Raw genomic sequence first — 17,187 nt, 5'->3', positions numbered from 1 at the left:
CTGGGTATATATCCAAAGGAAATGGAAACAGAATCTCGAAGAGGTGTCTGCACTCCTGTGTTTATTGTAATATTATTCACAGTGGCCGAGACATGGAAACAACCTGAGTGTGCATCGGTGGTTGAGTGGATGGAGGAGATGTGTGAGTATTAGGTGGACCATAATATAACTCAGCTGCGAGAAGGAGGGAACGCCTGCCATTTGCAGCAGCGTGGATGGACCTTGAGGGCACGGTGCTGAGTGAAATAAGCCTCACAGAGGAAGACAGATACTGCATGGTATCACTTATATGTGGAATCTTTTAAGAAGCCCAGCTCATTGTAAAGGAGAGCAGGAAGGTGGTTGCTGAGGGTGGGGAACATGGAGAGATTGATGAAAGGGTACACGCTGTCGTCGGTCCGATGACCAAGGGCTGAGGATCTAACGTGACATATGGTGACTGCATCGTGTAACAGGACGTAGAAATTAGTGTTCTCACCCAGGAGAAGGTAAATCTGAGATGATGGACCGTGTCAATGACCTGGACGTAGGAAATCTTTCACGCTGTGCATGTACGTCCAGTCACCGCAGTGGACATAGCTAACCATTTTATAGGTCGGTCACGCCGCAGTAAAGCTGAGAAGAATTTAAATTTAAAGAAATTTCAAGATTGTTTAAATTTTATGTTACTCTTATAATCAGAAAAAATATGTGAAGAGAACTCTCTTTTTTTTAGTAGTTTTCAATTCTCTGACTACATGGGCATTGGTTTTCTGGAAAGGTGTAACAGCTGTCTCTGGAAAAGTGACAAAAGCCATGAACGTGCACAGCAAAGAAATGGACACTCATACCTGATTATAAAATTTTACATCATGTGTGGAAGAGTGGACCCCAGGTTAAGAGCTTCCTGTGAAGGGCTGCTAGCTGTGCTTTCTTTCACAGCCAGGATTCTCCGTTTGGCCCTTTCCCTCTTGTTTTCCAGCCAGTTTCAGTCTGGCTTATATTCTCATCATGTCATTGAAGTGCTCATTCTCATGTCACCAGCAGCCCTTTCCTGGTCATCGTACCACCTTCGCTTTTCTTTCTTTTACCCCAGTTTTAATATATTCATTCGTATCGTAGTGTATGTATTATTGCAAACTGCCTTAAACCATTTCTGAAACAAGATATTGATTGACAGATACTTCCACTTGTGTCTCATTTCTCTAGTCATATTTATGCCAGCCTTTCTCCAGAGCTCCAAATTAATGTATGTGCTTACTGGCTGTGCCAGGATGGGTATCTTACAAGCACCTGAAAACTAACACATCCACTACTGAGCTTACTGTTTACCACCTCCAGGCCTACCCTACCTGTAGTCCCTGTTATAGTAAAAGTACAGATCATGTACCTTTAGATCTTATACCTAAAGATAGAGGTCTGTACTCCCAGAGATGCCAGCTCTCTGCCAGGGTTGGTGCCTTCGCCTCTCCTCCCTTCCTCCCTCTCCACTGTGGCTGCCCTGGCTCGTGTGCTCAGCTTCTTGTGCCTGAAAATTAAAACTCATGGCTCTGGTTGTGCTCTTCGAACTCTGGGATACAGGTACCCAGAAGAAAGTCAGAGTATACTGGACGGTCCGTGACGCCACAGGATAAATATAGAGCATTTTCCTGGGATGTCGGTTTTCCCTGAAGACTGTGGGGTAGGGCAAGGAAGAGATTAGGTGTTAGGAGTAATTTGTTAAAAAAAAACTTTGATATACACTGGCTTCCAGGATAAAGTCTAATAACCTCCTTAGCATGGCATAGAAGATCCCATATGATGTGGCCAGATGATGCACTCTGTGGTCTCCCAGGCTCTGTAAACCCTTAGAATGAGAAGCAGCGGGAAGAGGTAGGGCACAACTCAGTCCCAGTGGAGATGGATGCAGAACCTAGTCTGACGAGCCAAGAGCTGCCCACGGCCAGATGCTGAGCCAGCTCTTAAGGAGGAGTTAGATTAGAGCACGGTGGCATTGAACATAGAGATGTTATAGATGAGGAGCTCCCTGACGATCCAGCGGTTAGGACTTGGCGCTTTCACTGCCAAGGGCCTGGGTTCGATCCCTGGTTGGGGAGCTAAGATCCCGCAAGCCGTGAGGTGTGGCTTAAAAAAAAAGGATGTTATGGACCAAAAAACAAAGAATCTGAACAAATGTGAGATCTAAGCCCGCAGGTTTACTAGTCACTGTGGACCTTTGAACCCAGCAGCTGATACAAATAATATGATTGTAAGACACTTAAAAATTAAGTTAAGAAAAACCATTTATTGAGAACCTGGGGTCTGGGGGCCTTGTTTCTGCAGTAGGTTCTTTTAACATAGAGAAACAATGTTTTTGTTGACTTTTTTTTTTTTTTTTTTTTTTTGCGGTACGTGGGCATCTCACTGCTGGGGCCCCTCCCGTTGCGGAACACAGGCTCCGGACGCACAGGCCCAGCGCCCATGGCCCACGGGCCCAGCCGCTCTGCGGCATGTGGGATCTTCCCGGACCGGGGCACAAACCCGTGTCCCCTGCATTGGCAGGCGGACTCCCAACCACTGCGCCACCAGGGAAGCCCTTTATTGACTTTTATTACCGTTCTGAAAATAACAAAAGTAAAGACTTAGATGATATATTTTTAATAATTGTATCCCATTGGACATGGTAAGCAGCACCCAGTAAATATTTATTGATTGAATAAGAGGCGAATAAGGTAGAACTGTGTATAGAAAACAAACTTTTTTTAAGAAATATAACTTCCTTTTTTTAAACCTTTAAATTTTAATTTTATATTGGAGTTTAGTTGATTAACAATGTTGTGTTGGTTTCAGGTGTACAGCAAAGGGATTCAGTTATACATATACATGTATCTATTCTTTCTCAAATTCTTTTCCCATCTTGGTTATTAAAAGAGTATTGAGTAGAGTTCCCTGTGCTATACAGTAGGTCGTTGTTGGTTATCTATTTTAAATATAGCCACGTGTACATGTCAATCCCAAACTCCCAGTCTATCCCTCCCACCCACCCCCGTAACCATAAGTTCGTACTCTTAAGTCAGTGAGTCTGTTTCTGTTTTGAAAACAAACTTTTAAGCCCTGCAAATAGTACACCAGTTTTTTGAGTATGTGTAAAATGTTTATATACATTGATCTCATCTTAGGATGCAAAAAAAAAACCTCCAAAAAGTATAAAGTCTTTGTAACATGGAAGTTAAAAAATAGTCTCCTACTAAATAACAGTTGTATTGGAAAAGATTTAAAAACACTATTTGGAAAATTATATATATATCTTAGGAATGTGACTAAAACAATGGTCTGAGGAATCATAAGTCATTTGACTTAATATCTTAATAATTTGGATGTAACCATGACTGGGATTTGCTTCAAAACGAAATAGAAGGATGAAAGAAATTTTAAAGGAAATAACAAAGACCAAAGCAGAAATAAATTAGAAAACGTAGAAATGATGGTGGTACTAGTTCTAAAAAAAAAGCCACAGAAAGATATAAAAACTTAATGAGCTCTAGAAGTAGCTTCATAAAGCTTCACATGAAAATGCTGTAACACATAATGCTGCTTGGAAAAACCAGGAATTGAGGGACCCGGTGGTGAGTAGTTCTTGCTTATTTCTTGCTCTCCAGTTATTGTGACCAGCTGAAAGTCTCAGAGAGCACCCACGTGCTTCAGCCCTTCCTCCCCAGCATCCTGGATGGCTTAATTCACCTGGCGGCTCAGTTCAGCTCAGAGGTCCTCAACCTGGTGATGGAGACCCTGTGCATCGTTTGTACGGTAGACCCAGAGTTCACAGCGAGCATGGAGAGCAAAATCTGCCCCTTCACCATCGCCATCTTCCTAAAGTACAGTAACGGTATGCGCGAGGCGGGTGGGGGGCGAGTGGGCGGGGATCGCGTGAGCGCTTCCCTGGGTCTAATGGTCTTAGCATTAGAAGCAAAGAATGTGACTTGGAATTAGCGAGAGTAGGGTCGTGCTATAGATCAAGCAGCACTAAACAGCGGAGAACGTATGCCTGTAACTCTTGCCGTCTAGTAAGAACTGGGAAGAAAGATAACGAAGAAAGCTAACCGGCAAGACGTATAATCTGGGACTTTGACAGTAAAGTAAGGGAATTGAGCAACTAAATCAAAAGCTTCCTAAAAGAAGAGGCCTAGAACTATAACTAGAAAAGGAAAAGTGAAGAAGGAGATACATGGAAAGATTTATGAATAAGGTGTTCGTTGCGTGTTTTTTATAGTAGCAAAAATTTGGAAACAGTAAGAGGTTAATTAATTATATCTATAAAATGGAATGCTGTGCAGCCGTTAATAATCAAACCTCAGAGGAATTGTTAAAGCCATGAGGAAGCGCTCACCTTGTAGTAAGTGAATAGATTGTTTTCCAAAATGCGTGGAGTATAACTGCAAGTTTTGGTTTTGCTTTAGAAGAGGATGTACGTGTGGATTTGTATAGAGAGAAATTACCAGAAGAAAATGCATCAAAATGTTAAGGGCAGTTATCTCCAGGTGGTGGAATTACAGGTGTATTTTTTCCTTTAATACTTTTCTGCATTTTAAGTTTTTCTGCAGTCAGTGTGTATTAGAAATATTGAGGACATTTGTATCTGAAGAGCGAGTATTGAAGCTTGGAAGGGGGTTGGTTATGTAACGTGATGCCACAGTAAACATTTTATTCAATTCGTTTTTTCACTTAAAAATGTGTCCTAAGGAGGGTTCCACACTGCACTCTTAGACAGTCCTTGTTCTCTCCGCCCGTCACATAGTATTTATTCCATAAATATCGTCATTTATTTACCCATTCTGTTCATGGACCTCTGGCTTGTTCACAGTTTTTGTCTATTACGGACAACACTGCGGTGAACTTCTAACGTGTGTCTTAGTGCCCTGCACACTGCATACGTTGTCTCATGCTAGGTAGAGGAGGGCTTTATATTTTTCTTACACAAAGCAGGTCGAGCTGAAGTTGCATTTCTTCACGAGCCTCTGCTTTTGGAAGGCTTTACCTTTTTTGCCCTCCGATGGCTTCGGGAGTTCTTGTGCGCGGTGACCACCCCCGGGAGAAGTACGTGGTCCTCGTCGACACGTGGGAACCTGGGAAGAGTCAGTACTTGGGCAGTTTCTGAGACTGATGTCTTCTTAACAAAGTATCAGTGGGGGCGTTTTTTCCCCTTAAGCATTTGTTTTCATAATCAGTCCGAGTTTCACAAGAATACAGACATTAAAGATTTGTCCCAGAAAAAGAGGCAGGTTTTGTTTTAGGAATAGCTGTTGCTGACTCGTCCCTGACTTCGTGAGATCACACACATGCTGTCTCCCAGACAGCTAGCAGCTCTCCCTGCTTTTCAGGTTACTCCGGTGGCCCCAGCAGGTCCCGGGTCAGTGATGTGTAATCAAAGCAGAAGTTGTAAACATAAGGACACCAAGCGGGGAAAAGCGCGGTGAGGTGGGGATGGTGGTGTGCTGAATTGGCGATTGGGATTGACATGTGTACACTGATGTGTATAAAATTGATGACTAATAAGAACCTGCAGTATAAAAAAACAAACACAAAAAACAACTAATACTAAACTTTCTTTGGGTTATTTGTATGGAAATATGTTAGTATAAATGTTTCAGACATTACATGAAATTTCTAAAAAAAAAACAACAACAAAGCAGAAGTTGTTCACTTCGGTTAGGGCCAAACAACAGGCAGCATTAAGGCAGAAGCACACACAGACCACCAGGCGGGGGGACTCATGTTGCCTTCTCCACTTCAGATCCTGTGGTCGCCTCGCTGGCTCAGGACATCTTCAAGGAGCTGTCCCAGATTGAAGCCTGCCAGGGCCCCATGCAGATGAGGCTGATTCCCACCCTGGTCAGCATCATGCAGGCACCAGCAGACAAGATCCCTGCAGGGCTCTGTGCGGTACGGCAGTCGTTACGGGGCCGGGGTGGGGATGAGAGAGCACGCGCGAGCCCTGCACGAGCCCCCCGAGATCCCACCCCGCTGACGCCGACCAGCAGTGTGATATGTTCACGGGGTGATGTTCCTGGGCTGCTTCACCCACGAGGACAGTGGGTGGTTCTCGAGGCTTTCAGAAGGGAGCTCTTGTTCCCAAGGTGCCCTCGGTGATTGGACAGTCCCGTGATGACACTGTCCCTGGCTGTCCAGTCAACCTCCGCCCCCGCCCACCCCCATGGCTTCTCATGTGATGAGCTGCCGCCAGGAGACTGAGAGTACCCTCTGCTGTCTTCCTCTTCCAGAAACGCGCCTTTCATTATGAGTGTCTCTGGGTTGGTGGGTGGGCTCCGCACAGTAAGGATCTTGTTGTTGGGCCCCCCTCCGCCCACCCCAGAGGCAAGCCTGACTTCTCTCCTGCAGACGGCCATTGACATCCTGACCACGGTCGTGCGGAACACGAAGCCCCCCCTCTCCCAGCTGCTTATCTGCCAGGCTTTCCCTGCTGTGGCCCAGTGCACCCTCCACACGGATGACAACGCCACCATGCAGGTATCTCCGCGCAGGTATCACCACGCAGGTGTCTGAGCCGCGGTGCATGTGCAGCAGGCTGAGCAGTTGGACACCATTTCCTGCCTTTGAGATAGAAACCCCTCAAATCCATATTTACCCAGAGGACCCAGGCAGGGTTCCGACTGCTAAAACCAAGACGTTCTGTGCGTCTCCGAGGTGTGAGTGCCAGCCATCCTGCTCTCTGTGTCTGGGTGTTGCTGCGGCGGAAGAGCTCATAGACGTACAGACTAACGAAGTCAGCAAAGGGACCGGCCTCTGGAGACCTGTAGGCAGCGTGGTTGGTGGGAGGCTGCTTTATGCTCACAGAGACCTGCAGTCCCCCCAGTCACTGCTGTGTCTTAGCTGTTTTCTCAGTACCAGAGGTAGAGCTTTACGGTTGAAACCCCGTTTGCGTGTCCATTCTCCCTTTGATGAGAAGCGCGCGTTTCTGAGCTAACCGATGCGGCACAGCAGAGACAGGGTGGTGCGCGCCTGTGTCTGCAACGGCGAGGCCCCAACTCCGGCGGGATGAGCCCCCCAGACCCTGCAGACGGAGGGCTTGTGTGCCCGCGGCTGACCTAGTCCCCTCCCTTGTCTCCTAGAATGGTGGTGAGTGCCTGCGGGCCTACGTGTCGGTGACGCTGGAGCAGGTGGCCCAGTGGCATGACGAGCAGGGCCACAATGGGCTGTGGTACGTGATGCAGGTGGTGAGCCAGCTCCTGGACCCCCGCACCTCCGAGTTCACTGCCGCCTTCGTGGGCCGCCTCGTGTCCACCCTCATCTCCAAGGCGGGGCGGGAGCTGGGGGAGAACCTGGACCAGATTCTCCGTGCCATTCTCAGCAAGATGCAGCAGGCGGAGACGCTCAGCGTCATGCAGGTAGGACGGCCCCAGCCCCTGAGACGCTGGCGAGGGAACGGCCACGCTGCCCTCTGTTTCCTGCCTGGCTGCCTGAGTCCCTGAAGCAGGTGTCCTCCTGTCCCCCCAGTCCCTGATCATGGTGTTCGCCCACCTGGTGCACACCCAGCTGGAGCCCCTCCTGGAGTTCCTGTGCAGCCTCCCGGGGCCCACCGGCAAGCCTGCCCTGGAGTTCGTGATGGCCGAGTGGACCAGCCGCCAGCACCTCTTCTACGGGCAGTACGAGGGCAAAGTCAGGTGGGGCCGCGTCCTCCTCCTCTGTGCCTTCCGCCTCTTCCCCTGACTTGAGCTACCCAGCTGCCCGTTGCGTTCCTTTTCCCTCTGTTTCTTTCTGGCTAAACTGTATATTCAAGTAGCTGCCCTCTTGAAATTCCCAGAAGATAGTCATCACAGGTAGAGCGTGTGTTTTTGATCTCTGCTGGCTAGAGACCCTCCCCTGCCCGCACCTTCACCCAGCCAAGTGCTGCTGGCGGCTTTCTCTTCTTCACAAACCCAGCTTTCTGACTTTTTGTCCACGGCGTCTCATCACCCCACACTCCCTCTGGTGCGGACGTCGTCGTGCTGCTCACCCGCTCCGGCTTTGTTCAAGGACAGCTCTCATCCGACCGTCCGTAGGAACACGAGATCCCCTTTGCAGCCAGACTCTCTTCTGTGCCCTAATTAGTTGTGAAAGCACTTGCACGCTCCAAGTGTCGGGATGTAACTGCCTGTCTCCTTGGGGTGCACTCCGAGGGGGCAGCTGATCGGCCCTCTCTGGCTCTTCCTCGCCAGCTCTGTGGCGCTGTGTAAGCTGCTTCAGCACGGCATCAACGCGGATGACAAGCGGCTGCAGGACATCCGCGTGAAGGGGGAGGAGATCCACAGCCTGGACGAGGGCACCCGCACGCGCTCCAAGGCGGCCAAGAGTGGGTGACGCTGCTCCCCTCACACACACGCACTGCCACCCCCACCCCACCCCGCCCCCGGGGCTCAGGACACCTGGGCTGGGAGGCGGTTAAGACATGGTTGTTAGTGATGGGTTTGATAAGAAGCGGCAGAGAACCCCAGGTGAACAGTGGAGCAGAGCGTGGGTCCTTCTGCTGCTGCAAGTGGACAAGAGTCCCAGGTACAGGGACCCCCGGCATCCAGCTTCATTCTGGGCCTTGGATGCCCACTTCTCGTGTCTCTGTGTCTGATTACCTTTGGCTTGTGACTCGTGATGTGTGGGCAGAGCGCAGAGCTGCCTTCTTTTTTTTTTTTAATTTACCATCTTAAATTAAATTTATTTTTTCTGCATTGGGTCTTCGTTGCTGCACGCAGGCTTTCTCTGGTTGCGGGGTGCACGGGCTTCTCACTGCAGTGGCTTCTCTTGTTGCGGAGCGCAGGCTCAGTAGTTGTGGCTCGCGGGCTCTAGAGTGCAGGCTTAGTAGTCGTGCCTCATAGGCTTAGTCGCTCCGTGGCATGCGGGATCCTTCCGGACCGGGGCTTGCACCCGTGTCCCCTGCATCGGCAGGCAGACTCTCAACCGCTGCGCCACCAGGGAAGCCCTGGAGCTGCCTTCTTTAACTGCAGGTTTGCGCTCACCTGTGCTGTTTCTCAAACTGCAAGTCCCAGGGCCCGGAGTGCTCCACCCTGTGCAGGTCGCTGGTTTGCAGGCTTTTTTACTGGCAAAGCCTGTCTCCTTTGGTCCCCGAAATCTCTCATCTCTCCTGACTTCTAAACTCCTGTAGCGTGGTGCAGAACGAAGCTATTTAATTTTCCGTCGTGCCTCAGGGCTGGGCGTGGGCTGGGCAGTGGAGAGCCGGGGGAGGTGTGGCACACTGCCTCGCGGGGTAGTGGCCCAGGGACAGTGGGACGTGGAGCCTCCTCCTCCTTCCAGACCCTGAGCGCTGGACCAGCGTCCCCCTGCTGGTCAAGATCCTGAAGCTGATCATCAGCGAGCTGTCCAGCGTCACGGAGGCCAACGCCGCGCGCCAGGCTGCCCCCGCAGAGTGGAGCCAAGGTGCCCGCCCTCCCTGGAGGCTGGGTTGGCAGCCAGGCCCCGGGCTTGCAGATCGCTGGCTGGCTGGCTGGCAGAGTCCCCGACGGCCCAGGCTGATCTCCAGGGTCTGCCTGCAGCACCTCGGGGGTGGCCAGGAGGCCAGCGCTTCCGGCTCCAATTGTTCCGCAGAGCCTCTCGGCCTGTTCTCTCCCCCCAGTCGGACTTGGTGGGGGGATCTGGCCAGGTCCTCTACCACTGGGGCCCGCGGGGCTTCTGTGTCCTGGCCGGTCTGGGTGTGGGAGGGAGACGCGTGCGCGTGCTGCAGCTGCTTCTCGGCCCCGTGCAGATGACTCCAGCGACATGTGGGACGACCAGGAGGAGGACGACGACGACGAGGAGGACGGCCTGGCGGGCCAGCTCTTGTCCGATATTCTTGCCACGAGTAAATACGGTGAGCGTCGAGGCCAGCCCCGTGCACGCCGACACCAAGAGCGGGGCGCCCAGGGAACGTCCCATGGGCTTGTGTACCCCTTGACCTCAGCCGTGTGGGTGCTGCCTGCCCCCCGGGGCCTGTGCGCCCTGACCCTCCCTGGCTTGGTGTCTCTCCAGAGGAGGATTACTACGAGGATGATGAGGAAGATGACCCTGATGCCCTGAAGGACCCTCTCTATCAGGTCGATCTGCAGGTGAGGGTGTCCAGAGATGGTGTCTCGCCAGCAGCCGTGGCTCAGCACCATTGCGGCTCGCCTCGTCTCGCCCGGTGGGCAGGGCTGGGGGAGGGCGGGGACTCTGCACCCAGGGGCTTCCTGCCCTTGCCCCGTGCTGGAATCCAGCTTCCTGGGGCTGTGTCCTAGCGGTGGATTGCAAGGTGTGGTCTTGGGAAATCCCTGTGGAATTCAGTCTCTGGGTTGAACCTTCCCTAGAGCCAAGAATGGGCAAGCATCCCTGGGGCACTGGCACCAGTGTGAAGGCCAGTGGTTCCCGCCCTCAGGGACGCCTCCCTCCTCGTTCCTCCAGGCGTACCTCACGGACTTCCTCTGCCAGTTTGCTCAGCAGCCCTGCTACGTGGTGTTCTCAGGCCACCTCAACGACCACGAGAGGCGGGTTCTGCAGACCATTGGCATCTGAAACGGTCCTCCTCCCACCCCGACGCACACCGTTTTGCGGCCCTCACTGGCCTTGAGATGCACTTTCTTCTCAGCCGGGAGCGGCCTTTGCAGAGTGACACTGACAGTACAGACCAGGCTCACCAGTGCCATCACCTAGGAATGCTGGAACAAAGGACGTTTCCCAAAGTACCCTGAAGAAGCCCGTCTCTGGAACCTTTTTGTCCCCAGCTGTGCCCACCTTTGCTCCTAGAGCCCTCTGCTGGCCGGGCCAGAAACAGTGCCCAGAAGGGTTTTACGTGTTCGTGGACTATTTGGCCTCGCCTGACGAGCACCGGAGGTCACGACCGTTCATATTCTAAAGTGGACCTGTTTCCTTCCGCAGGACATCTGACGTGTTCAGATAGGAATACCCTCGGGAGACAGTGGTGTTTTCTGCCCCCCACCGCAGACGTGCTGGGTCTTGTAGGAGCGAGGGGAAGCAGCGCCAGGGACCCCCGTTCCTCCTGCGACACTGAGACTCCCGTCGAAGGAGGTCATGTTGGTTTTGCCTCGTTGCATGACAGCCCCTCCCCGACGCTGTTCCTCTGTATACGTGCGCGCACGGGATGAGCCAGACACGTGGCAATTTGTTTTTCCTTTTTTAGAAAAAAAAAAAAATGGGGGAAAAACAGATTTTTTTAAAAAGTCCACCTGACCCAACCATATTTAACATGCCTCTCACACACATCCCCACACAGTCTGATATTCAGAGGCTCCCCCTCTCCCTCAGGAATTCTCTAAGATGGGTAAGTTGTAGCCCTCAAATTTGCAATGTGTATTTTTCTAGGAGAGTAAAGTAATCTTTACAAATGAATTTAGTCTGCATGGTATAAGGTGTCTCAGCACCTCTGCCTTCTATTCCTTTTAGAAGGAAAATTAAAATGAGGGGAAAGGCTTAGGTAGAGCCATGTAGTAGATACCCTCGTGTGTTTTAGCTGACCTAGAGGAAATGATTGATTCTCCCAGTTGGGAATTGTCTGTGGTGGGCTCAAAAGTGAATGAGGATAAGAAATCAGGAGGAGGAAGGTGGATTAGCCCGGCAGCCCCTTTTTTGGTACTGCCCACACCCAGCGCCCCATTTTTAATAGCTGCAGAGTATTCCTTTAGGGTGGTGGTCTCAGCGGGAAAATAGAATATAAACTGAATTTAACTCTCTCAAGGAAAGACCGCCCCCCCCATGGGCATTGATTCTGTGGGGCTGCCTTGGGAGCCTCGGGACTTGTTGCCTCTAGGTGTCCCTGCTGGTCACTGCCCCCCACCTGCAGTGGAAAGCCTGGGAGGCGGGTGGTGTGTGTGTGTTCCCGGGGCTGCCAGCCAGGCCCTGGGCTCATGCCGCCTCTGACCACTGCTCCTCCCCCCATGATTCTGGGGAGATGACGGCACGTCTGGCCACTGGTGCTCAGAGACTCGCCCCACGGTTGTAGGTCTGAAGACAGGGCTCGGTGCTGAAGGTCCACCAGGCCAGGATGTCCTGGATAGGCACAAAGGAGTGGTCTCTTGCCAGCAGCACAGTGGCCGGGCCTGCTCCCTAGGAAGCCTGTCTGCATCCAGTGCCAGAGTGATCCTCCAGCGAGGTCCTTTCCTCCTGCTCTCCTCTCGCTGGTTTTGGGGAGGACCGGGCCTCCTGCCTCAGCACTTGAGTCCTGAAGGAAAGGGTCGCGGCAGCATTTAGGGGGCTACCCCCGCCCCACAGACTTAGCGCTGTGGGCGAGAGCAGAGGCAGCCCTCGGCGCGCAGGCGCTTCCTCGTGCTTCCAGAGCATTGTCACACACGTATCCCGTTTACCTCGACAGCTGGTTCCCACTAGACGTTTCCATTCTATCCTTGAGGAAGAGAGTTCAGAGACTACATCCGTTGTCAGGGCAGGAGGTGAAAAAGACCTGCTGGAGGCCCAGGGAACCGACAAAAAGTTTCTCTCTAGCTCCTCCTTTGTGTCTGTCTTTTTGGCCAAAGAGCTAGCTCCAGTATGGAAAGGGTGGGGCTACCTGTTTGCAAGGAGTTGGAGTTCAAGGTCAGACCATTGGAGAATAAGAGCCCTTGGCTGTTCTGACATCCTTCAGGTCCCCTGACCCTGAAGAACAGCGGCTAGGACACCAGGGCCTCGCCCAGGGCTTCACAGAGCTCTCAGTGGAGAGAAGCACACAGGCGGGAAAGGAAGCCGAGGAGCACACGCCCCTGACCTTCGAGCGCCGCTGCTTGGGGAGCGCGGACCAGCCGGTGACTCAGGCAAGCACGATAAAGTGTAAAAGAGCGAGTGATGTCAAACTGGCCTCAGTGTCTAGTTTTAAAAACATACCAGGTGAAATCTGGACACGGTAAAAGCAAAAGCATTAGGAAAGCAAAAGTGGGTAACTGTCCACCAGCTCTGTGCAGATTAACCCATCGGGTGGTTTATGGTGTGCCCCAGGGTACTCTGTCCTCAGCCCTCCTTCGATGTAAGTGGCTGATGAGGGTTTTTTATGCCTTATCTTCCAGAAGAGGGTTTGAGGCGATTTACAGAAGAAATAGGTCCTAGACAAGGGCAGAGGGGGAGGTACTGATCCTATTCTCAGATAGGGTCCAAACGTCTCTACAAGCTGCAAAAAGTGGGCAGACTCTCTATGTAAGGTTTTCAGAGATGTGGATTGACAAGAGCATCCATGAAAAGAGCCAAGGATTCCAAAGCACCGCTGTTGCGCAGTCCTGTGCCAGTACTGAGTGTCTGTGATGCCAGGAGCTATTCACGCGTCTCTGCAAAACCCCAGTATACACGAAGGCTGGGGTCGCAGCACAGCGTCCAGAGCGTCACGTACAGCAACCTCGACCTTCCTGTGCCTGGCAGTGCGCCTGGAGTGCTCTGTCGCGTCTGGTGCCCAATGAGGACTCTTGACAGAGGAGGCCCATCTGCAAGGGGAAGGCCAGGTGGACGACCTGGATCGTGTGGAGGAAAGAAGCTGGAAGGGCTGGGGGACTTGGGCAGACAGGACATCGCTCTGGAAGGTTAAAGGCCTGTCCCGTGGAAGACACTAACCCGGCGGACCCGTGGCCACTAAGGAGATGGTAACAGCCGATTCCTGGCTCCTCTGTTTCCATTGTGTTTCAGCAAACGTCAAGCCTCTCTCACATGCAAGGCCATCGCCGGGTGCAAGGGGCTTGGCCCCTTCCCCAAGGAGCCAGTCTAGTAGGGGACAGGAAACAGTGCGGTGGCTCTGGGGATGTTACGAGAGAAACTGGTTCTGGGTTGAGTGCCCACTGCCCGAAGGGAATGGCTGATGGCGATGGGGTAGGCTGCCCTTGCAGGGCGGCTGACAGCTGCTGCTGTTTCAGAAGCACAAAATGCAGGGCTGCTCTACGTTGTCACCTGCTGGTCTCGTTTAGACCTTCTGCCGTGGATCCTTGACCGTGGCTCGGGGAGGAGGGTGTTAGGGGCAGTCGGAAGCCCACTTAGGACTTACAGGAGGCCCTCGGTTCTCCGTATTTGCGATTCAACCAACCAGGGACAGGGTGATCCTGTAGTAGTTACTGTTGGAAAAACCCACGTCTTAGCGGACCCACACGATGCAGACCCATGTTCAAGGGTCAGCTCTAACCTTACAGAGTAGGTGCTGTGTCCACCCTGTTTACAGGTGGATGAAACAGGCCCAGAGATGCACGATTACGAGGCTGAGACAAGCGACAACCTCCGGTCCTCGGTTTCCTTCTCTGTGAAACGGGGAACTGACACCTGCCTCAGGGCTGTGGTTACACATAAAGAGGACCGGCTTGAAGACCCTCGGGCTTGGGCGGGGGGCGTCTGCCCCTTGCCTCCCCACCCTGCAGTCGCAGTCGCAGGGAGCTGTGTTTGGCGGTCTCTCTGACTCACTGGGTTAGAGTGACTCAGTTTCACAGATGCTGCTGCTAAATTAGGGCCTTGGTGAGCCTTTGGGAAGACAGCTCTGTGAGGGTCCTGCTGTGGGTGCGGGGGACAGAAACGGAGGCGGCGGCGGCGGCGGCTCCTGCCTACCACCTGCTAAGCAGAGCTTTTCCATGTTGGTCTGCGTGACATTATAAAATATCGATGTATTAATCTACTTTCACTAGGTTTTTTTCTCTCCACTTATTCCAGGAACATAGCCGAGTTTTTGCACTTCCTTGCCTCAGCAGCTTTTGCACGGGGAAGGCAGAACTGTTTGAGGATAAGCTGCTTCTGGATCCTTGATGGAAAGGTTGCATCAACTGAGATTAGGCCCAGGGTCTTGGAGGAAGAGAGGGGGAGGGGTCCCAGAAGACAGGAAGGGAACTTCTAGAAGTCCGCAGGCCCGTGAGTTGTGAGGACCCTGCCCTGATCCTGGCAGAGCACCTGGAGTTGTGAGGGCTGAACACGGGGCACCGGGGCTCCCCGGAAGGTCCCCGTGCCTGGGCCGCGTTAAGTCGAGGCCGCTGGACTCGCAGGTCTCCCGAACTCACATCTGCAGAGCCCGCCCCCGTGTTTGCACTGTGTGAGGTCCTGGGACCTTTTTGGGATCCTGGCAGGGGAGCAAACCATAGGGACAACAGACTGAACTCCCCACTAGCTGGCAGGGTAGAGACTCAGTCTGATCTCATTCGACTGAAAGAAAGAAGCATGGCCTTCTTGCACCCCTGGTTCCCAGTCTGGCTCCCCTGCCTGACCGCGTGCTCACTGGCTGCGGTAGGAGGGCCAGTTCCGCCCAGGCCCCGCCTGTGACCTGCCAGTGACCTCCAGCAAATCCTTTTTCCGTTGAATAGAGAGAAGGACCAGAGTGCCACTGCCGGCTGACCTGCGGTTCTGGTGGGTCTGACTGAACCCTAGTCCGTTTACAGCGCGGAAGCCGAGGCCAGAGGGGATGGGCAGTTTCTCCAGTTCGCAGAGCCAGGAAGTGGCAGAGCAGGGCCCCTGCCCTGGCCGGTGGTTCAGAGCGGGGACTCTGCATCCTGCATCCCAACTCTGGCTGTTCATCCCCTGGGGCCGCTTTGGACGAGCTGCTGAATCCCCAGCCGCCACCTCCCGGTCCGAGGAACGCCTCCTGCAGCGATTCTGACTGCGGGGCTGCCTCACCGCCGGTACCGTGGGGCCATGATTAGTCTAATACTGAGGCCAGTGTCGTTCTCAGCACCTGGAGCTGCCCTCGCACAGCCGGTCTTGCCGAGGAAGACCGGCCGTTCGCATCTGCGCAGATGGTTCACGCGGGGTCAGGCTGAAAACAGACCCCAGGTGGGAAGGGTCAGTGAGCCCTTCCCCGGAGAGGGAGTGGGGACAGAGGAGAGCTGTCAGCGGAGCCTTCTTCCTCTCTTACCCTCAGTCCCAAAATAGCACTTGTCTGTCCCACCCTGCCCAGCTGGCAGGGCTGCAGGCTGAGTAAGGTGCCATTTAAAGACAACCTGGCTCTCCCCGTCTGCCCCGCTGGCCGGACCTGGACCTCTGCTGCTCCTACAACCACCCAGGGCAGGCTGGCTACCCCTGCCTGCTTTCCTGAGACCCTGGCTGCCCAAGTTCTGCCTAGACTGTCCTGGGACTCTGCAAAGAAGCAGAAGCCCGGCATTCTGGGAGCGGAAACCCTCCAAAGGCAGTGACAAAAATCCCTCTAGAGAAGAGCGCTCCTTCCTACCTGGAGCTGGAGCAGCGGTGAGGCCCGTCCCCATTACCCCCCGCCCCCTGCACACACACACACATCCCTCCCCCACCAAGAGGACAACTACAGGAGGCAGCATTCCGTTTACAGCAAGAAAGAGTCAAGCTTGGGGCTTCCCTGGTGGCGCAGTGGTTAAGAATCCGCCTGCCAATGCAGGGGACACGGGTTCGAGCCCTGGTCCTGGAAGATCCCACATGCCGCGGAGCAACTAAGCCCGTGAGCCGCAACTACTGAGCCTGTGCTCGAGAGCCTGCGAGCCTGCACGCCACAACTACTGAGCCTGCGCTCTAGAGCCCGCGAGCCACAACTACTGAAGCCCGCTCACCTAGAGCCTGTGCTCCGCAACAAGAGAAGCCACCGCAATGAAAAGCCCGCGCACTGCAACGAAGACCCAGCGCACCCAAAAATAAATTAATTAAAAAAATAAGTCAAGCTAGACACCAGGAAAAACCTGATGAAGGAGAAATGTGTGTTTATCCTGGGGCAGAGGAGCCAGGAGACCCTGTTCCTTCAGTGCAATGAGATTACATCAGGCAGACAAAAGGGTGTAATGACCTCTCTGGAGGAGCTGGGTGGACAGAGGCCCGCGGGGTGGAGGAGGGCAGAGTGCCCGCAGGGCTCTCCTGAAGAAGAGCCTGACTGCCCAGAGGCGAGGGAAGGAGGGAAGGGAGTCACTCTGGTCTCAAGATGGCTCAGCTTGGACCATGGGCCAGGCGGTCGGGAGGGGCAGGAACCTCTGGAGTGGAGGCCCCAGGGCCCTGGGCCTGGGGAGGTAAGGGGGGCCTCGGGGTTGCCCAGGTCAGTCTGCTCTGATTTGAAGAGGAGCGTCAAGCAGTGGGGAGGAGGCCCTGGTCATTGCCCCACGGTGGGATGACTCAGCAGAGTACTGCCACAGCCCCGGGCCAAGCCCAAACTGGGTCACGGGCTTGCCCTGCCCTCCCCCTCCCCCTCCCCGCTGCCCCTGCTTCCCACACAGAGTACTGCTGGGGATAAGGGCTGCGCACCGCACCAAGGTCTCCTCAAATACTGCTCTGGCCCGGCACGGAGCATTTTACACATGTTCAAGGAGA

The 17,187-nt window shown here is 53.5% G+C and overlaps 1 protein-coding gene across 3 annotated transcripts in view; it reads left to right on the top strand.

Annotated features, from left to right (window-relative positions):
• IPO9 (importin 9) overlaps positions 1-11,322 on the top strand; it is a 45,970-nt gene extending 34,648 nt beyond the window's left edge. For 2 of the 3 annotated variants that reach the window (XM_033844910.2, XM_033844962.2), the window contains 10 exons: positions 3,618-3,844; positions 5,750-5,898; positions 6,355-6,483; positions 7,086-7,361; positions 7,471-7,637; positions 8,172-8,305; positions 9,259-9,381; positions 9,707-9,811; positions 9,970-10,046; positions 10,378-11,322. In XM_033844910.2, coding sequence (XP_033700801.1) covers positions 3,618-3,844; positions 5,750-5,898; positions 6,355-6,483; positions 7,086-7,361; positions 7,471-7,637; positions 8,172-8,305; positions 9,259-9,381; positions 9,707-9,811; positions 9,970-10,046; positions 10,378-10,488 — 1,498 coding nt within the window. In that variant the 3' untranslated portion in view covers positions 10,489-11,322. The remainder of the gene's footprint in view (positions 1-3,617; positions 3,845-5,749; positions 5,899-6,354; positions 6,484-7,085; positions 7,362-7,470; positions 7,638-8,171; positions 8,306-9,258; positions 9,382-9,706; positions 9,812-9,969; positions 10,047-10,377) is intronic. The other variant, XM_073799568.1, reaches the window with a different exon arrangement.
• Positions 11,323-17,187: the final 5,865 nt, after the last annotated feature.

Source organism: Tursiops truncatus, chromosome 1, assembly GCF_011762595.2.
Source record: "Tursiops truncatus isolate mTurTru1 chromosome 1, mTurTru1.mat.Y, whole genome shotgun sequence".
NCBI classification, from domain to species: Eukaryota; Metazoa; Chordata; class Mammalia; order Artiodactyla; family Delphinidae; genus Tursiops; species Tursiops truncatus.
Note: the sequence above shows the minus strand (reverse complement) of the source record. Positions and strands in the feature narration are given on the sequence as shown.